A 21842-nucleotide genomic window follows, 5' to 3' on the forward strand; every position below is an offset into this window, starting at 1 on the left:
AGGCAAATATCCCATATGCCATCCTAACCACCTTATCTACCTGTGCTGCTGCCTTCAGTGATCTATGGACAAGTACACCAAGGTCCCTCTGACCCTCTGTACTTCCTAAGGTCCTACCATCCCTTGCCTTGTTAGTCCTCCAAAAATAACAGGATATTTAGAAAGTCAAAACGCAATCCATCAGAGTCAGCATGGTTTTATGAAGGGTAAATCATGTTTGACTAATTTGCTGGAGTTCTTTGAAGATGTAACAAGTAAAGTAGATAATGGGGATCCTGTAGATGTAGTATATCTGGACTTCCAGAAAGCATTTGATAAGGTGCCACACAAAAGGTTAATACACAAGGTAAGATCACATGGGGTTAGGGGCAATTTATTAGCTTGGAGGATTGGCTAACCAACAGAAAACAGAGAGTCGGGATAAATGGGTCTTTTTCTGGCTGGCAAGTTGTAACTAGTGGGGTGTCACAGGGTTCGGTCCTCGGGCCCCAACTATTTACAATCTATATTAATGACTTGGATGCAGGGATAGAAGGTACTATAGCCATATTTGCAGATGACACTAAAATAGGTGGGATAGTAAGTTGCAATAAAGAAATAAGAAATTTACAAATGGATATGGATAGGTTAGGTGAATGGGCCAAAATTTGGCAGATGGAGTTTAACGTGGATAAGTGTGAGGTTATCCATTTTGGTCAGAAGAATAGAAAGGCAAATTATTATCTAAATGGAGAGAAACTTCAGAGTGCGTCAGTGCAGAGGGATCTGGGTGTCCTTGTGCATGAATCGCAGAAAACTAGTATGCAGGTACAGCAGGTAATAAGGAAGGCAAATGGAATTTTGGCCTTTATTGCTAAAGGAATAGAGTATAAAAGTAGGGATGTGTTGCTACAACTGTACAAGGCATTAGTGAGACCGCACCTGGCCTATTGTATACAGTTTTGGTCCCCTTACTTGAGGAGGGATGGTAGTTGCATTGGAGGCAGTTGGAGGTTTGCTAGATTGATTCCAGTGATGAGGGGTTTGTCTTATGAAGAGAGATTGAGCAGCTTATGCCTTTACTCTCTAGAGTTTAGAAGAATGAGAGGAAATCTAATTGAGGTATATAAGATGATTAAGGGGGTTGACAAAGTAGACATAGAGAGGATGTTTCCTCTGGTGGGGTAATCTAGAACAAGAAATCATAGTTTTAGATAAGGGGTAGCAGATTTAAAACAGAGATGAGGAGAAATCACTTCTCTCAAAGGGTTGTGAGTCTGTGGAATTCACTACCCCAGAGTGCGGTGGATGCCGGGACATTGAGTAAATTTAAGGAGGAGATAGACAGATTTTTAATTAGTAAAGGGTTGAAGGGTTATGGAGAACAGGCAGTAAAGTGGAGTTGAGGCCAAGATGAGATCAGCCATGATCGTATTGAATGGCGGAGCAGGCTCGAGGAGCTGAATTGCCTACTCTTGCTCCTAGTTCCTATGTTCTTATGTTTTAATGCATCACCTCAAATTTCTCAGGATTAAATTCCATTTGCCACTGCTCCGTCCATCTTACCAGCCCAACTATATTGTCCTGTAATCTAAGGCTTTCCTCCTCACTATTTACAACATCACCAATTTTCATCATCTGCAAACTTACTTATCATACCTCCTATATTCACGTCTAAATCATTAATGTACGCTACAAACAGCAAGGGTCCCAGCACCGATCCCTGCGGTACACCACTGGTCACAGGCTTCCACTCGCAAAAACAACCCTCGACCATCACCCTCTGCCTCCTACCACTAAGCCAGTTTTGGGTCCAATTTTCCACATTGCCCTGGATCCCATGGGCTCTTACCTTCTTAACCAATCTCCCATACGGGACCTTATCAAAAGCCTTACTGAAGTCCATGTAGACTACATCAACTGCTTTGCCCTCATCTACACATCTATTCACCTCCTCGAAAAATTTCAATCAAATTTGATAGATACAATCTCCCCCTGACAAAGCCATGCTGACTATCCCTGATTAATCTCTGCCTCCCCAAGTGGAGATTAATCCTGTCCCTCAGAATTTTTTCTAGTAGTTTCCCTACCACTGATGTTAGACTCACTGGCCTGTAATTACCTGGTTTATCCCTGCTACCCTTCATGAATAATGTTACCACATTCGCTGTCCTCCAGTCCTCTGGTACCTCTCCTGTGGCCAGAGAGGATTTGAAAATTTATGTCAGAGCCCCTGCAATCTCCTCCCTTGCCTCATATAACAGCCTGGGATACATCTCATCTGGGCCTGGAGATTTATCCACTTTTAAGCCTGCTAAAACAGCTAATACTTCCTCCCTTTCAATGCTAATTTGTTCAAGTATATCACAGTCCCCCTCCCTGATCTCTGCATCTACATCATCCTACTCCATAGTGAACACAGATGAAAAGTAATCATTTAAAACTTCACCTATGTCCTCTGGCTCCACACACATATTGCCACTTTGGTCCCTAATGGGCCCTACTGTTTCCCTGGTTTATCCTCTTGCCCTTAATATAATTATAAAATGCCTTGGGATTTTCCTTTATCTTGCCTGCCAGTGTCCCCTCTTCGCTCTCCTAATTACTTTTTTAAGTACCCCCCTACACTTTCTATACTCCTCTAGGGCCTCCGCTGTTTTCAGAGCTTTGAATCTGCCATAAGCCTCCTTTTTTTTCCCCTTATCCAATCCTCTTTATCCCTTGACATTCAGGGTTCCCTGGACTTGTTGGTCCTACCCTTCACCTTTACAGTAACATGTTGGCCCTGAACTCTCTCTCTCTTTCCTTTTTGAATGACTCCCACTGGTCTGATGTGGACTTTACTATAAGTAGCTGCTACCAGTCCACTTTGGCCAGATCCTTTTTTATCATATTGAAATCGGCCTTCCCCCAATTCAGTACTTTTATTTCTGGTCCCTCTTTGTCCTTTTCCATATCTACCTTAAATCTTAGAGTTATGGTTACTATCCCCGAAATGCTCCCCCACTGACACTTCTACCACTTGTCTGGCTTCATTCCCTAGGATTAGGTCCAGTACTGCCCCTTCTCTCCTAGGACTTTCTACGTACTGGCTCAAAAAGCTCTCCTGTATGCATTTTAAGAATTCTGCCCCCTTTAAGCTTTTTGCACTAAGACGATCCCAGTTGATATTGGGGAAGTTGAAATCCCCTACTATTATTATCCAATTATTTTTTTTACACCTCTCTGAGATTTGCTACACATCTGCTCCTCTATCTCTCCCTGACTGTTTTTTTGGAGGCCTGTAGTACACTCCCAGCAAAGTGATTGTCCCCTTTTTGTTTTTAAGTTCTAGCCATATGGCCTCATTTGAGGAACCTTCTAAGATATCATCCTCCTTACTGCAGTAATTGACTCCTCGATCAACAGTGCAATGCCACCTCTTCTTTTACACCCTCCCCTGTCTCGCCTGAAGATTCTGTACCCTGGAATATTGAGCTGCCAGTCCTGCCCCTCCCTGAACCATGTCTCTGTGATAGCAATAATATCATATTCCCATGTTTTAATCAATGCCCTCAATTCATCTGCCTTACTAGTAAGACTCCTTGTGATAAAATATGTGCAATCCAGCCTTGCATTATTCGCTTGTGCCTTAAAGATCTATATTTGCTCTGCCTTCCAGACTGACTCAGTTTCTCTTCTATATTTGGTTATGCCTCACCCCCTACTGTACCTCCACTCTGTATCCCATCCCCCTGCCAAATTAATTTAAACCCCCCACCAACAGCACAAGCAAACCTCCCAGCAAGGATGTTGGTCCCGTTCCGGTTCAGCTGCAACCCGTCCAACTTGTACAGATCCCACCTTCACCAGAAACAGACCCAGTGATCCAGAAAACTAAAGCCCTGCCTCCTGCACCATCTCTTCAGCCACGCATTCATCTGCTCTATCCTCCTATTCCTATACTCACTAGCATATGGCACCGTGAGTAATCCAGAGATTACAACCTTTGAGGTCCTGCTTTTTAATCTGCTACCTAGCTCCCTAAATTCTTGTTGCAGGACCTCATCCCTCTTTCCAACTATGTCGTTGGTACCAGTGTGTACCACGACCTCTGACTGTTCATCCTCCCCTTCAGAATGTCCTGCAGCTGCTCCGTGATATCCTTTACCCTAGCACCAGAGAGGCAACATAACATCCTGGAGTCAAGTTTGCAGCCACAGAAATGCCTATCTGTACCCCTTATGATAGAATTTCCTATCACTATCCACAACTCTTTTTTTTTTCCTGCCCTCCGGTGCAGCTGAGCCACCCATGGTGCCACAGACTTGGCTCTTGCTGCATTCCCCTGAGAAGCTATCTCCCCCAACAGTATCCAAAACTCATTGATGAGCTTGTTAACAGGCTGGAGAGGGACAGAATCAAATTTTCAAAAGTAATAATGGGAATAACAAATGGTCTGGGATATGTTATGGCACAGTTGGGGAGCAGTTATTAACTGTGGCTGCTGATTGACTATCCTTTTTTATACAAGATTTCTCATACTGAGGTGCTGATGCAGTGGCACAAAGTTGCCATTGCTTGAGCAGAGCGGCTTGAGGAGTGAGCGTTTGGGCACTTTTGTGGACCGTGAGTCAGCGAGCCCCCTGCCTTCCTGCCTGCTCCATTCCTCCAGGCAACGGCAAGCCCAGTAATGACTGCATTTTAATAGTGCCATCCAGAATTAGTTGCCACCACCTCCCTGTGCCAGGGGCACTGAATAAGCTTCCGTGGCCTTTCCCTTTCAAAATCACGTCATGTCACTGAAACTGATGGCAGTGTGGGGTCGGGACCCAGAAATAATCCAGCCATCGGGTCCTAACCCTGGATTGAAAATACAGTCCCCTCGTTCACTGAGTTCTGGTGCACAGAGTAGTCTTAACTTGAAAACAGCTTATCCCTACTTTCCATTAATTGTTGAGTAATTTATTTGCTTCACCAAGTTTACCATTCCTCATCAGTGGCACTACTTTGGGTTCTCTTTTAACTAGGGGGAGGAGGGAGTGGATGGTGGAGAATGTCTAAGATTAATTCAGGCTAGACTTTCCACCTACTGAGCTGGTATTGAGAGAAAGCCACATTATAGCCAGTAGCAATGATGAGCTACATTATAACTGGCGCTAAGGGTGAGCCCAAGTATAACTGATAGGGTTAGATGAAGAGGGCTGGGAAGAGATGCATGTGGAGCATAAACATCTGCATGGACTAGGTGGGCCGAATGGCCTGTTACTGTGCTGTACATTCTATGTAAAATCTAGCGTCTTAGTGGGCCTCTATGTTTTCTGACTCAGTGACTCACTGGCTGGTATTTTATTTGGGCAATGGGGGTTTCGGCATCTGCCAAAAGCAATGCCGAGAACCCCGTGTGACATCTTCTGTGGGAGGCCTGCTGAATCAAATGCCAATTAGGCATTTAACTGGGCAGCAGCGGGCCTTCCACGGGATCAAGCACCCCGGCGATGGAAGTCCTGCCCTCAGAGCTGCCAGCCAATCAGAGGTTGGCAGCTCTTTAACTGAGCAGTGCCACCGCAAAGGCAGTGGCTGCTGCCAGTGGATCACCCACCTGAGGCCCAGGAGCAGCACTGGACCCAGGCCACAGGTAGGTCAGGGCGGGGTGGAGGGGGGGGGGGGTGTGTTGGGGGGGGTCTGCAGAAAGGGCAGGGGTGTGGCTGTCAGTAGGTACCCCGCTTCCTGATTCTGAGTCCCTCATTCAGGCACTAAGTAAGTGCCTTTTAACAAGGGACCCGCCCCCCTGAAGCCATGCTTCCCAACTGGTGATGGGGCCGCCCGCCAATCGACTAATTGCAGTGGCAGTGAGATGAGGCCCAATTGGGCTCTAATTGCCCAATTAAGGGCCTCAATTGTTGGAGGAGCGAGAAGGCCGTTCACAGGCCTCCCCACCCCGGACTTAATTTTGGTGGTGGCGGGGACCTCCGCCCACGCCACCATCCCACCTGATTATATGCTGTCCCCACCTCCAAACCCGCCGCGGGAGAGAGCATAAAATTCCCCCCACTGTGTCAAAGCTCCAATGTGTAGTGCCAGATATAGGGCCATAATTTGCTGTAGCAGGGCAATGAACAGCATCTGCCATTAGTTACATTTTCCCCTTGCCTGTCTAGTTGCAATGATATTTTATGCTGCAAGTTGCTGCAAGTGCTCGCTGATATTGTCACAGTGAGGGAAACAGGAAATCTGAGACCTGAGTGAACAGGGCAAGTAGCTGTCTCTTTAATCAGTCAGATTGTAAGATTGTGAAATTAACTGCAGGGACTGAGTAGGAAATGTAAATTAGAGTGGGTGAATTCAATGTCATATCAGGTACAGAAGAGAAATAGAGAGAGGGAAAGAAAGAATGAGAAGGGAAACAGAAAAGGTTTTAATTTTTTTTTTTAATTTAAAATTTTACATTTTTAAAATCTCTAATAATTGAAACCTAAAGGAATGAGTCTCCACGCTTGTAATCGTTAATTTTCAGGAGGTTCATTGGCAGTAATCAGCATTTAGCACCTCATTAGAAGAATTTCTGACAGCTAATCCAGGCATAATAAATACACTTGGCCCTTAAAAAGCTCCGAGACAGGCTATTTGCATCACTTCAGACCAGCTGTAACTTTCTGCGATGAGTTTCGTTTGCACAAATACAGTAACTTCATATCGCTTAATGGACCTCAATGGGGAGGCAGACAGCGAGATGCTGTTTTCTCAAAGCTAATGGTGGAATATTGCATCATGGCCACCAACTTTTGGACTTCTCCGTTTAACTGCACATCTGCCTATGCCTGAAGTTACTGTAGCATTTGCACATAAATAACAGCGAGTGCCATTAGCCTCACTGTTATTTTGACAGCAAATTATGGCCCGTAAGGACTGTGCTTGCAAATATTGTGTGTCCACTGTCAGTCACAGGAGGCTTCCTAACAGAAGGAGAAAGGAATATCAAAAGGCCATTCACTAACTCATTCTCCACATACCTTGCAGGCGGATAAAATGAAAACGTTCTTCGAAAATGCAAAAAAGGTGTCTGACTTCAAAATACAATACAACTATTTAATTCTATTATCAAATGCAATTTCACGGTGGAAGTAGATTGTACGATAAAATGAAATTGATGATTTGAATTCAGTGTTCCAATAACTGGAATAGAGGTTGGAACAGTGAAATTGAAATTCTACTCTAGTTTTCGTGGTCTATATTTAATTAAATGTGGCATTCTAACATAACTTTAGTATTCTTGTCAATTTCTTCACAACAAAAATCTGAAATAATCAAGCTTAATATTTTCACTTAGTTCAAAGTAAAAATAAAAATAAAAACCTGCATGTTTAGTTTACAAAACCCACTTCTGTTATGTAGCTTTAAATACAAGTCGGAAATTAATTTTGGAGGGTTCTTGAATTAAACAAATAAAACTCTAATTGTGGGTGGTGCATTTTAACAGTGAATGCTAGGTTTGATGATGATAGTTATACTAGTTGTACAAAATTAACTATTCCATAATTAGTGGAAGCTAATTGAAGGCTTTCAAAATATAGCTAATTAAAACTCTGTATCCTAAATAAAATTACATGTTGAGGGAAAAGTTAACTAAAATGTTCAAAGTGTGCAAACTCCTGTTTGTTTAGGAAAACTGAAATGATGTGCTATACACAACAGACTGGATGTTCAGCCCCGGCCAGGGCCTGGAATTTAGGGGAGGCGGTGGCGTAGTGGTAATGTCACTGGACTAGTAATCCAGCACCTAGGTTAATGCTCTGGGGACATGGGTTCAATCCCACCATGGCAGATGTTGAAACTTGAATTCAATTAATAAATCTGGAATTGAAAAACTAGTCTAATGATGACCATGAAACCATTGTTGAATGTTGTAAAAACCCATCTGGTTTGCTAATATCCTTTAGGGAAGGAAATCTGCCATCCTTACCTGGTCTGGCCTACATGTGATGCCAGACTCACAGCAATGTGGTTGACTCTTTAAAAAAAAAAAATGGCCTCTGAAATGGCCTAGCAAGGGCAATTAGGGATGAGCAGTAAATGCTGACCTAGCCAGAGATGCCCACATCCCACAAAAACAAATTTTTAAAAAAACGGAGGCATTTAGGAGCTTAAAAATAGTCCCGCCAGCCTGGGTGCCAGTTCCCCAGCTCCAACATGCCATCAGGCCATTTTCCTGGAGTGGAATAGGGGCCTGCCTGGGTGTAGCAGCTGCAGGCCGCCATGTCGAGGGGATTTCCCCCCCACACCCACTCCACAGTGGTGGCCTGCCTGCAAAAGCCATATTTTATTTAAACTTTAAAAATGTTGGAGCGAGGGCATGTCCATTTTGATGCGCTCCCTCCCATACTTTCTGTTACAGCCTGTTGCTGCTTTCAAGCTGGAAAGCCTCTGATTGGCCCTCCAGTTTTGAGAGCACACCCACTGTCCCTAATTGGATGGCAAACCTGCCCTCTGGCCATTAATTGACTGCTCCAGGGAAATCACATCGACTCTTTCCCACAACACGCAGTCTTCTAACCCCCATTTGAGCCTGAAGGCAGAGTTCAGTGGCCCACAGGGAAAATCCTGCCCAATGTATCTGTAATGTCGACTTAATGGCACAGTTTAAAGAGTGTGCAGGAATAGAGGGATCTGGGGGTGCATGGGCATTGATCTTTGAAGGTGGCAGGACATACTGAAAGAGTGGTTAGTAAAGCATGTGGGATCTTGGACTTCATAAACAGCGGTATAGAGTACAAAAGCAGGGAGGTTATGCCAAACCTTTGTAAAGCTCTGGTTAGCCCTCAACTAGTGTATTGCGTCCAGTTCTGGTCACCACACTTTAGAAAGGATATGAGGGTCTGGAAGTAGAAACTTGTGAAATGGCTTCAGGGGTCTGATGGAGGGCTGCGGCAGGGTCTGCACCCCACCCCCCTACCTTCTGACTCGCCGCCAGGACCCCTGTTGCCAGAACAAAATACGGCCCTATGATTCTTTCGTTGATTGAACTATAGTGGTGATGTATTCTTTTATCTCTAACTCCTTGTGGGTGAGTTATTGTTTGAAGCATCGAATTATATTTCTTTCATAGACGCCTTCAGAAAAAACTAGACCAGTTCTTCAGTAAAGAACAGATGACTGTGTACATAGACTGTCTAAGGGAGACTTTGTGGCCCAATGGGAAACCTGCAGAACCACCTCCTGAAAGATCAAACAAAGAAAAAGCCTTTGCTAAAGAAAGAGCTGAAGAGTTACTACAGGAAAAAGTTGCAGGTAAAGGTTTGTGATCCAGACGTTTATTTTTTTTTTCTTTGCCCCTCCTCTCCTCTTCCCATACTGCACCTCTTCCTTGGCCAAGCAAGCAGGCCCATGACTTTCTCCCAAGACTCAACCAATCTTCATGTTCAATCAAATCACAACATTATATCCTCTTGTTATTTCTGGTTAATGTGATCTCTTGGACTGGTTTTGAACAACTGGGGAGGGTGAGTTGAAGAGGAATTTTCCAAGATATTTATTCCTGTATTGGCCTGAGATATTTCAGTGTGTTTTTTTTACCTCTTCCAGGCAATGACACAGCCCGCTGAAGTGAGATGGAGTAGATAGTGTCTACTCATTAGGCTGCAGCCATCATGAGTGTGGAGCAATCTTGATGGACCAGCTGGCCTTTTCCTGCATGTCATTTTCATATGATCCTATGATTGAATGCAAAAAAAAAAGCTACAGCTTTTCTTAATCTGATTATTTGTCACTTTCCTTCTGAACGTTAGGAGCTGGATACATTATTTAAACAATAAGCATTGAAGAGAGTCAATATAAGATCACTGGTCTTCGAGTCAGTAATTCTTGCTTCATGCACCAAGGACACGATCAGAATATGGGCCAGTTTCCATTTGATCAAAATTGTCTCTTTATACTGCGGGGCTGATTTATTAGTGTTGGAAATTGAATCATTGCTGCAACTTTACAAACCTGCCAGGGAGCTTTCAATGTCGGGGGAAGGGGTCAATAACAGCAGTTGCAAAATTGAATCACTGGCTTGTACCGACAGGCTGAGAGATCAAAGCAGCCACAGTCAGATGCATACCAAGTGTTGTTAGTGCATACTGATTATATTTGAAACCACGAGTAATTTCCATCAGAGGTAGCAAGTAAAATTGCCATTCCTGGAAGAAGGTGAGCATGTGTCTGACCAGAAAAGATCATTGCAGTCCATCTAATTGGTTTTACTGTCTAGGGAATATCATGTCCCACAACACCTCTCAAACCTATCTATCAAATTTTCACCAGGTTGCCACTAGCTTCAAGATCTGCATGTCAAGGGCACTAGGGCGGCACTTAACTTACCTATAAAAGCAGCAATTTAAGTGGTGAAGTGCTGTATTGTAACGGGAAAGCTCAGATCTGATGGATTGTAGAATGTCACGGCCTCCAGAGAAGAGCAGTTGGAAGTTGGACCTGCAGTTGCCCATATAAGCAGCAATTAATGACTACATGTAATATAGCCCCAATGACTTGGAAGCTCACATCCTAATCCTTTTTCTATACATTGGTCTCCATTGATTGCAGACAGTCCAGTAAAGTGGACAGACTTCATCCACCTGGAATAACCACGTCGCCATATGGTGACTTGTTCCTCTGATTAGAGAGGATTATCATTTAGTTTGGAAAGGCTGTCCTAGTGCAAAGCTGCCTAGGGCCTACTTCTAACTTCTTTTCTCTGGAGGCCGTGATATTCTGCAATCGATCAGATCAGATTTTTCCCCATAACAAAGCCCTATTTTTTAATCTTAGCCATTTAAATTATACTTCACACTCTAAGCTTCAGCAGCTTAAATTGAATCACTAGTAATTTCCCCACAGTTTCTCATTAATTCGCCCTAAATGTAAATCTGGAAATATGGCCATTTACGCTGTTAGTCCAGGATTTCTACTGAAGTTACCAAAGGAAAGTGGGGAATCCCCACAGAAATTCTACCCCATTTGTCCCCTCAGATGGACATAACAGATCCAATGGCACAATTTGAAGAAGAGCGGTGAATTCTTCCTGGTGTCCTGGCCAATATTTGCCCTTCAACCAGCATCACTGAAACCGATTATGTGGTCATTTATTTTATTGCTGTTTGTGGGAGTTTGCTGTACACCAGTTGCCTGCCACATTGCAACAGTGACTACACTTCAAAAAAAGTACTTCATTGGCTCCAAAGTGCTTTATGATGTCCTGAGTTCATGAAAGACTCTATATAAATGCAGGTCTTTCCAGTTTTCAATCAAGGATAAGAGAACTGTCAGCTTGCCCCAGTTGCCTTTGCATTAGAATCACTATCTAGGCTGACACTGCAATGCAATACTGAGGAAGTGCTACACTGCCCTCCATTGACTGAAATATTAGACACAGTTTGCCTCTGATTATGTGTTCTTCACCTTCGCAACTCCATAATCATTCTGCTGAAGTTGTTTGCTTTTCCCCATGTTGTCAGCCAAATTCAAAATGGGCTTTTTCTGAATGCTAGGGTAAAAATGTATGAACAGTGAATGCAGCTGTACTGAGAAAATGGATCTCGAGTTCTATGCAGGCGTACAAAAATGGGACATATCTTTCAATTCCGCAAAAAAATTGAACGCTGAATCATGAATCTGCGCATTCCTTTTATCAATATTAAATGCAAAGTCAATATCCGATAGCACACAAAACAATGGCTCAATTTTAAAATTCTTATCCTTGTTTTTAAATTATTCCATGACCTCATCCCCTCATTATCTCTGTAACCTTCTCCAGCCATATAAAACTCTCAGGTCTCTGCACTCCTCCAATTCTGGCCTCATGTGCAGCCCCAATTTTTATTTGCTTCATCATTGGTGGCCATGCCTTCAGTGGACGAGGCCCTAAGCTCTGGAATTCCCTCCCTAAACATTTCTAGTTCTCTTTCCTCCTTTTAGATGCTCCTTAATACCTACCTGTTTGACCAAGCTTTTGGTTATCTGCCCTAATATCCCTTTATGTGGCTCAGTGTCAACATTTGTTTGATAACGCTCCTGTGAGATGCTTGGAATGTTTTGCAACTTTAAAGGTGGTTGTTGTTATTGTTGTTTTGCAACATGATATCTGTGGTGATATGCTCTAATTAGCATCTTGGACTGCCTAAGGCATTTTTCCTTAAGTATAACACTTTGTGAAAGCAACCTATTTGCTCTCTGTACTCATGGCTTTTCCCTAGAGCAATATGCTGTGTGACCTTGGGTTTTACACCCTCGCATTCTGTTTGCAGCAATTCCAGAGCAAAGAAGTGAAAAACTCAGCATGGCACATTCGTGACACATGCTTGCTGACTTAACCTACTACACCGTTGGTGCAGTCCCAATAGTAGCTTCTAGTTCTGATGAATGGTCACAGACCTGAAACGTTAACTCTGCTTCTCTCTATAGATGCTGCCAGACCTGCTGAGCATTTCCAGCATTTTCTGTTTTTATTATAGCAGTTTTTAGTGTAGCTGCACAACTGATTCATTTTAACTGTTAAAATTCTTAAATCATTGGCGCAGCACAGTGGCGCCTGATTGTTAGATGGATCCGTTGCGTTGCTGAGTGGTAGGATTCAAATTCTTCCCTCAGTCTTCTCCATATTGCTCTCTCTGTCTAGGAAGAATTGAAGGTATAGGGACAGTCGAGCATTGACAGAAGGCTGAGAACTGCTCTTCAGTGAGTTATTGTAAGGTTGATCAGTTTACCACCTCCCTGTCTTTTTGGACCTGGAATTAATGTGTTGCCTGGATGGCCTGCATGGGTGTAATTAAAAGTCTCAGTGCTGCTATGTTTTTATTCGACTAATCCTGGGAAGTAAATGGCAGAGAACACTGGCTTATCACTTCTGCAGCCTCGGTTCAAATCTAGCCCAGACAAATTAGACAGAAGTCTCTTGACTGTAAGGGATTGAAAGTGTAATGAGTTCCTAGTTAGTTCTGGGCTGTGAGCCCACACCATCTGTGCATTTACAGCACAGAAACAGGCCATTCGGCCCGACTGGTCTGTGTTGGTCATTAATGGGTGCAGAAGTTGCAGTCTCATTTGGAATGGTCAGGGTTACATTCTCCTGAAGATTGGAGCTGAGACACATTAGTCAGGGCGGTGTGAAGGAAACTTTTACTGTACAGTTGGCCTACCCGACCAGAGAGGATTGGATGCTGTGGAAGAGGAATATTCTATAACATCGGACAAAATTCCCAACCACTCCCCACCACAAGCTCAACCCCCCCCCCAAAAAAATTACCCATTATTATGACACCTTTGAGATCACGGATTTACATAAAATACGATGAAGATGGCACTGTGTGACACAAATCTGGAAGAGAGAATATTCTTGGAGAGTTAAATTATTCCTGAATATTTCAAGTGAAGCATCATTGTCAGAGAGACTGGGCTAAATCCTGATGGGAGCGGGTAACTTGTGGTGGGGTGGGTGGAGTTTGTGTGATTCCTTCAGGAAACATGGAAGTTCGGATTGTGACTCCGCAGCATCTGTAGTTCTGCTTTGACAGATTTCCTACCCAGAGGTCAGCCTGATTGACAGGATTGGCTTCCAGCTGGGCAGGGAGCACCTTGGAGGGGGCCATACCCCAGGTAAAAGTCACCTGCTGCTGATAGTGGGAGGATGGGGAGGGGGGGGGTGGCGGTGCGGGGGAGTCCAATCCCTGACTCATGGAGACTTCCTGTGTAAACTGAGTTCTTTACAGCTTGTGCTTGTGTTTTTGAGGTGGTCCCTGATTTGAGGCTAGGAGGCTTCCCGATTCTGGGAATCAAGCCCAGGTTAGACAAACAAACAGTCCTGTGATTGAGAACAAACAAGCAGGACATGACTAGATGTTTTAGTTTCACTTTTGTCAAAAAAAACTCAACAGAGTGTTAAGCCAGCTAAAAGGCTGTGTGTGGTTTGTAAAAAGATGATTTTTTAGGAAATTGTGAAGGACTCCACAGTGAATTGTTTTAAAGAGACAGACTGAGAGCTGCATGTTTCTGGGCTTCCAGTGAATCAGATTACAAATCAGCTGGTTGAAACAATTTGACTGCTGGCAAAGAAGCTGGACTGAGGGCTGACCATTGGTAAATGGCTTATAGTAGTTGTCTTCGGTGACTGAAAAGGTATCAGTGATACCATGCATTCAGGACAGTAGTGGGCAAGGCCGAGGTGGTTCGAGAGGTGACAAGACTGCACGGTTGAAAGGAAGATTCCATTGCTCACTATCAAAGGAACCTCATTACTTCCGTATTTTCATCCTGGAGGACAGAACTTGAAGAAATACCTGAGGAAGATCCTGATTTTGTTGTACCTTGGGACTGTTTAGCACCACCTTGTTGATGAGACTATTCTGAAGACCTGTAAAGACTACCTCCGTTGCTTCTGCAAATTAACGTGTAACATTTACGATATATAAATCAAGTGGCATTTAACTGTTAGTTCATATTTAATTTATGTTAGTTTTGGTTTGAGTGTTACAGTAAAATTAATAAGTGAAATTTTGTCCATTTTGGTTTATGGTTTTCTAAATTGGGGTTAGTCAGTGGATTCCATTCTTTTCAGTTGTTGGTGGTCTCCATTGGAATTATAACACCAACACAGGAGGATTTCAAGATCCCTGATCCGAGGTGGTGGGAATTGAATTTATGTGGGGATCTTGTGGGGCTAGAGGAAAGCATTTACCTAGACCCCGAAGCTGTCTTTGCCTTCCTTCAGCTGCTGGGTTTCCTCAGGCCTGGGCAAGCTCACCAGCCAGGGTTACATCTGCAAAGCAGGTTAAATCAGAGGCTACCAGTCTCATTAAAATAATTAATTGGCCAACCAGTTCCCTGGGAGTGGGTTGGTTGCCCACTCCATGTCCCGCCTGCGTAAACCCAGAAGTGGGTGGGTTGGAGGCAGTTTGAGGTCGGGTTTGGGATTTTTAAAGTTTTAGCATCTCACCTAATCTATTTTTTTAGGGGTTAAGATTCAGCCCACTCTTTCAATTTACAGTGATCATTACTGTGGGCTCAATCTGTTTACTATTCTTCTTATTAGTGCTCTGTCTCTCTCTCTCTCTCTCTCTTTCAGAAATGGTCTTGTTGAATGGCCTTATTTGGTCTACCACATTGCTAAAGTGTGTTTTTTTTTTTAAAAAATGCTCAGTTAATTCTGCATTATCTTAATCAAAATGAAAATTTGATGCAGTTGTGACTTTTTTCTGACTGAGTTTAGAATAATGGGTAGAAATTGACCATGTTTTGTTTTATTTCAGCTATATACCATTTTCTTTTATGTGGTAAGGAAATTGTCCAAATTTTGTTAACCGTATTTCAAGATGCAGAAACCAATAAGAGACTTGTATATGTAAGTATCACAAAATGTTCTATAGTTTCTTTTAAAACACACCAGTTTCTGACTGGACAGTTTCAAAATGTTATTCCACACAAAATTTGATTCTCCGCTGTGGCTCATTTGAGGGTTTAAGCCCTACTCCAGAGACAGAATAATTCTAGGCTGACACTTCAGTGCGGCACTGAAGGAGTGCTGCACTGTCAAAGGTGCCGTCCTTTGGATGAAACCCTCAGGTGGATGTAAAAGTAGCTAAGGTGCTGTTTCAAAGAAATGCAGGAGCGTTCTCCTTGGTGCCCTGGCCAATGTTTGTCATTCAGCCAACATCACTTAAACAGGTTATCTGGTTATTATCTCATTGCTGTTTGTCGGATCTTGCTTTGTACAAATTAGCTGCTGCATTTTGTCAACAATGATTAGATTTCTAAAGTAATAAATGAATTGGCTGTGAAGCGCTTTCAGACATTTTCGTCATGAAATGTGCATAAGAATGCACGCCCTTCCTTCAAATGACACCATCTAATGCATTCTCCTTTGTGATCATTTTTTTTCTTTCCATTCAAAAACCTGCTGCAATCTTGAATTGAAAATCAATACCCCAGTGATATGGGGAATATTGTAAAGTATAAGCAGAGATTAATTCAGCAATCTCTCAGTCCTTTACAACATAGCTCAAATAAAGAGTGATGTAGGTTGAAAGGAGCGACAAGTGCTGCTTAGGTGGGGGAGGAGATTGGGAATACTGTAAGGAACACAGTAGCCCAAAGCTGAAATGTAGAGTGTAAGGATGGATGAGTGTTGCTTAAGTTTAACATGATTACCTGTGTGGATTGGGAGGTACTTGTACAGAACTTTCTCTCAGGAGATTAATGGCTGACTGCTATCTGTAACAATGCGGACTGGTTATGGTCTTCAGAATTGAACATTTAAAATTTCTTTTGTTCATATAAAAATGTTGAGAAACCAAAGACTGTTGGATCCCCACATATCTATCCTGTTCTCAACCCTCACCCTATCCCTCAAATGTTCCAACCACAGGAAGCCATCTGTCGAATAGGAGAAGATTTTTATCTTTAATTTTTTTTCACTCAGTTGAGATTCCAGGAAAGTTTATTTTATGTTAATCTGCTGTCTCCCTGTTGATTCTCGTTTAACTATTGGGTTTCATCGGCTATCAGCTCCCCGAGATGGATTCATTTATAGCATCGCACTAACATTTATTTCCTTGAAAACAAATCTTATAAAATTGCTTTATTAAAAGTGCTATTGATCAGTCTCGGGGAACAGTCTCCGTTAACTTGCTTTAATTAGGACATTCCAATAAAATAAAGCGACATTCATTCCTTTGTATTTCTATTGTTATGACCAGGTGAGAGAGATTTCTAAGGTCGCCTTTCAGCCTTCACCGGTCTTACTGTAACAGGGTTTAATTTTAAACACACCGTGGTTTTAGCTCCCCCTTGGTGAATCCTTGTTCACCGCTTTCCAATTATAAGGCAAAGAAACCTGCACAAACAGGCTTTCTTAGGTTTAAAGAAGAAAAGTTGAAATTTATTAAACTTAAACTCTAATTTGGTTAATACCTATGGATACGCAACGCGCCCTACGCTAGCATGCATTCGCAATACACGTGCAAATAGAGACAGAAAAGAGCAGAAGAAAAATAAAGTGGAAAAGTTTGAGGCAATATTTGAAGAGTTTTTATTACGGTTCTTTGAGCTCACTGTAGAGTCCTTGATTGTAGGTAGATCTTGCTTTTTGTTGGGGCCCAGTATTCTACTTAAACCTTGTTCGCTGTAGGAGACTTTTCTCTCTCGGGGTTCATGTGTCTTCAGTGGATTCAGAGGCTTGTGCGAAAGAGATGGGAGCAGGCAGGAGAGATCTTCTCAGTCCAGGAGCAAACCGCTTTCTGCCCAAAACTGTTTGTACAAATTTTAAAAACTCAGGTTGCCCAGCAGGTTAGTCATGTGACTAGCTGGTTTGACCATGTCTGTTTGTGTATTCGGCCATCTTAGCAGTCAACCTGGAATGCGAGCTCCCCCACCTTCAACGTCTGGTGATCAAAAACCCATTGTGGGTTGAATGTCAGGGAAGGGCTGCTTTGTCCTTCCAAACACGGTCTATTAATATGCAAATGACTTTTCCAGCCATGGCTGATCTGTTTAACAAGTCCTTTCCTCACTTCAGTAACAGTTTAAAATCAACGTGCCTCATTCTTGGCAGGTGGGGGCCTAGCATGACACTATTCTGCTGTAAAGATGGAAGTTAATCTGATTTTTTTTGTGTGTTTTTCTGCAGAATGTGCTGGTGTTTCTGTTGTTTGAAATCATCCCTGGGATAAAGGATTCTTGGAGCGCCGATACAATGCCTTGTTTGGATGTTGATGAGTTAAACGATAAACCATTATGAGAACAAAGGAATTGGAAAAACACCTGATCAAATGATATTCATAAACAATGGCAAAAATTAGGACTGTCCTTGGCACGTGAACTGCAGCGGTTCAAGAAGGCAGCTCGCCACCACCTTCTTGAGGGCGATTAGGGATGGGCAATAAATGGTGGCATAGCCAGCAATGCCCACATCCCAGGAATGAATAATTAGTAATAATAAGAAGAAAGCTAGTCTGCAGACTGCGAAATTTCCCCCTGGCCCATCTCCCCATCTGACCACTAAATGACGAAGAAGGTGAAATTCATCTCCGGCTTGTGGGAGCAGCAGTGATTATTGTAGACCTTAACCATCAATGAAACGACTTCTGTGACATTGCCAGATATTGATTGTTGAACCTTGTATCTCAGAGGTCTGTTATATTTCAGGATTACCTGCGTCTTGCTCCTGTTTCACTGACATTGGCAGACTATCCACAAATGCTTTAAAGTTAGTGTTTACACAAGGGTTTACACAGTTATTGCAGTAGGACAAGGCAGTGAACTTGCCTCATCCACTCATCTCCACCATGTAGATAGAGAATACTGTGTGCCTCTGATTTTTGCTCTGTGTGGAATTGCTTGGTGGATTGAAAATGATCTCTTCCTGGAGACTCGTGTCTGGTCAGATGTTGCAGTGCCTCGGATGGAATGTAATTCCCATTGATTTGCTTCCTGTTTTTAAAATATGCTATTCTTGCACTCCTGAAAGCACTTGGGATGTTTTACTACTTTCAAGGTACTATATCAATGCAAGTTTTTGTTGTTAACAGATTCCTAATGCTCAACAGCACTTGATTATTTTTTTAAATTCTCATTATGTATTTCGAGGATAATACTTGATGCCTAGTAGTACGACCGACCACTCCAGTCAAAGCCCCCAATCAAAATATACGATTCTGATTGTGGTGGGAGAAATGTACTGTTAATTCAATCCCGTCCCTCAACAGATTGCCTCACATATCATTTTAAACTTTCCAAATTAAAGAAAGACCCAGCCAAATTGTACCATCTATTAACCCCCGAATGAGGCTAACCAAACCAGGTGTCTTTAAATCAACAAATTAACTGTTTAATTAGGAAAACTAAATTCTTAAACACTACTAAGATATAAACAACATTTAAAATAGAAAAAATTAGAGTCCTTGCAGATTTACGCTTCTGCCGGATGTGGAATAGTCCAAGGTTGCTTGAAGTCCTCACAGCCCTCCGATGGGGAAAAAAAAAAGGTTCCTCAACAGTAAAACAGTCCGTAGTCTAATTCAGAAGTTGAAATTGTTGCTTTTTCTCCAACGATGAATTTCAACAATTAACAACTTGCAAATACTTTTTATTGGATCAATTTGGCTTTTGAATTTTTGAGGGATAAAAGATTGTCACAGTCTAACTTCCCTTCCTTCAGTTTAATTTATCAGTGATCTCTGTTTTGGCTTGACTTTTTAGAATTTTGAGAGAATAATAAACAGACTAAATTCTCTTCCTTCAGTTTAAATGGTCCGACAGTACTCCTTTCAGGTGCTAATACACAGCTGTCTCTGTTTCTCTGAGTTACAACCGTCTGTTTCCACAATAAGCCAGTTCAAAATTAAATTGTAACAATGTATCTTTCGATCTCTGGTCCTGAATGGTTGCATCCCGAGCAACGAGAATGCACTGTATGACTCTCAGTCTCTGACTGGCTGTATCCTGGGCAACAAGAATGCATTCTTTGACTCAGTCTTTGGAGTTTGCTGCCTAAAAGCAGTACTGCTCCCTTTCCAGCCTTAAAGGCACCAAGCATTCTTCCCGAAAAAAAAACTTTAGGGTCATAACACTAGAGATGATGTATGAAGAGCTCCATGTTTAAGTTAGTAGAAATGGTGTATTTCAAGTGAATTGACATTTAGAAGAGATTTGAAGTATTTGTCAAACATACTGGCCTGAATACGGCTCATTTAAATTGCCAGGGCAGACTTCCCTCCCCCCACCACTGATGTCGTGGAGGGGGCAGGTGCTCCGTCCCTGGCAACAGTGTCTGGCGCCACTGCGTAGGCGCCAGCACCATTTTTACAGGCTTTAGAGCCCTTACTGACACTGTAAATTTTTAAAGAATCAGTGCATTTTAAACTATTCAATAATTGGAGAAATTTTTATGGCCCCTCTCTTCCAACAGCCCCCCCACCCCTCCTAAAATACTTACCTTGAGTATCTGACCTTCCCCCAACCCCACCAAAATTCAGAAACTTTTACCTTTACCCCTTCCCATCACCCCCTCAACCAATCAGGTAATTTTTTTCCCTCCTCCCCCACCCCCCACCCCCAACAACACTGAAATACTTACCTGCTCCCCACTCTTCACCACTGTCCTGCATTGGATCTCCAGTCAGAGATCAGAAGGTGCAGGAGTGCTGGCCACCGGCTGTAATATGGGAGCGGGACGGCTGGCGTGACGAGGATAAGTAATAATTCCTTGATTTTAATAAATTAACATATGGAAATGATGGTGCTGTCACTGAGGGGTGGGTGGGGTGGGAGGGCACCACCACAAGGCCTCGCTGCCACCGGTAATATGGGGCAGGGCCTTCCTGGCGACGAGGCCCGTGACTGGCTTCTCCCAGAGGCATTTTCTGGGCCCCCCACTGTCTCTTCTAGCTAATTTAAATTTCAATTTGGTTCACTGGTTAGGTCTCTTGCCTCTGAGTCCAAAGGCTGTGGGTTCAAACCCCACTCCAGAGACTTGAGCACATAAATCTATGTTGACACAACTGCAGTACTGAGGGAGTGCTGCAGTGTCAGAGGTGCTGTCTTTCAGGTGAGATGTTGAAGCAAGGCCCTGTCTGCTCTCTTGGTGGATGTAAAAGATCTCATGGCACTTTTTGAAGAAGAATAGGGAAGGTGTACTGACCAATAATTATCCTTCAACCAACAACACTAAAAACAGCTTACTAAACCTTATTGCTGTGCACAAATTGACTGCCACATTTTCCTATGATAGCCATTACACTTCAAAAGTAATTAACTGGCTGTAAAGTGCATGAGGATGTGCTGAGGTTATGAAAGGTGCTATGTAAATACAAGTTCTTTCTTTCAATTTGTGACTGTTAACTTGTGCTGAGTTATTAATTTTTAACGTGATATATAGGGATAATAAATGTCATCTTTCGGTTATTGCATTGTTGCATCCACCGAATATATAAATAAAATGACCAAAAAACTGTTGCAAATCATACTCTTGATGAAAATGTTAATTTCGATTAATTGAAGAGGAATTACTTAAAAATAAGTTGTCGCTGTATCCTACTAGTTAATCTCACTGTGCACTGGAGTGGTGGTATCATTTAAAAGAAAAGGCCTGTTGTCATTAAACACAAGTCTCAGTAAACCCAGTAAAATTTAGGTTTTGGCTTTAATGTCTGTATAATTTGCTAGCTTACTGATACTGGTACTCTCTGTCCAGGCTTATATATGGAATGGTCAGCTAGGTGGGGTACTGGAATGTTGTTGTGGCCTATGACACTCCACACCGGCACGTCCCAACCCTAAGCTTCTCAAGAAAGGGAACAAAAGCTATTGGCATGGACATTGTGGTCAGTGGTGAATGATCAGTGCTTACCATTCATTACACTTATGCTTGCCCACAGACGTTCTGTGAGATTTTGCACTGCAACTTGTGATTAGAGAGCCTTTTTGGTACAGCAGACCTGAGACCTGTGTGAACTGGACAAGCAATGACATGTTTCCTAAACCAATCAGTTGAAGAATTCTTAACTGAGCAGGGCAGAGCCTAAACCAGGAAGTGTAGTTTAGAATGTTTAATCCAACATAGAATCGTGTACAGAAAACAAGATGAGATAAAGGGAGAGAGATAAAAGAAACAAAGATAAAAAAATTATTGACATTTTTAAAAATCTCCAACAATAATTAAAATGTGAAGCAATGAGACGGTACACTTTTAAAAATACATTTTCAGCACCAGAGAGGTTGTTTGGCAGTCCATTAAGTCTTACAAGGCTATTTTTTAAAAAATCACTTTCACTTGAATGGACAAACCCCAACTTTTTCTAGCATGTTTAGTGGGTTTAGAAGGGCTTCACACCCTTCATGTGTGTGAATGTTGAGTC

The 21842-nt window shown here is 42.6% G+C and overlaps 1 protein-coding gene across 2 annotated transcripts in view; it reads left to right on the top strand.

Annotated features, from left to right (window-relative positions):
- si:rp71-46j2.7 (uncharacterized) overlaps positions 1–20948 on the top strand; it is an 82927-nt gene extending 61979 nt beyond the window's left edge. For both annotated transcript variants that reach the window (XM_068047181.1, XM_068047182.1), the window contains exons 14-16: positions 9065–9246; positions 15240–15331; positions 17615–20948. In XM_068047181.1, the coding sequence (XP_067903282.1) occupies positions 9065–9246; positions 15240–15331; positions 17615–17725 (385 nt within the window). In that variant the 3' untranslated portion in view covers positions 17726–20948. The remainder of the gene's footprint in view (positions 1–9064; positions 9247–15239; positions 15332–17614) is intronic.
- The last annotated feature ends 894 nt before the right edge of the window (positions 20949–21842 follow it).

Source organism: Heterodontus francisci, chromosome 15, assembly GCF_036365525.1.
Source record: "Heterodontus francisci isolate sHetFra1 chromosome 15, sHetFra1.hap1, whole genome shotgun sequence".
NCBI classification, from domain to species: domain Eukaryota; kingdom Metazoa; phylum Chordata; class Chondrichthyes; order Heterodontiformes; family Heterodontidae; genus Heterodontus; species Heterodontus francisci.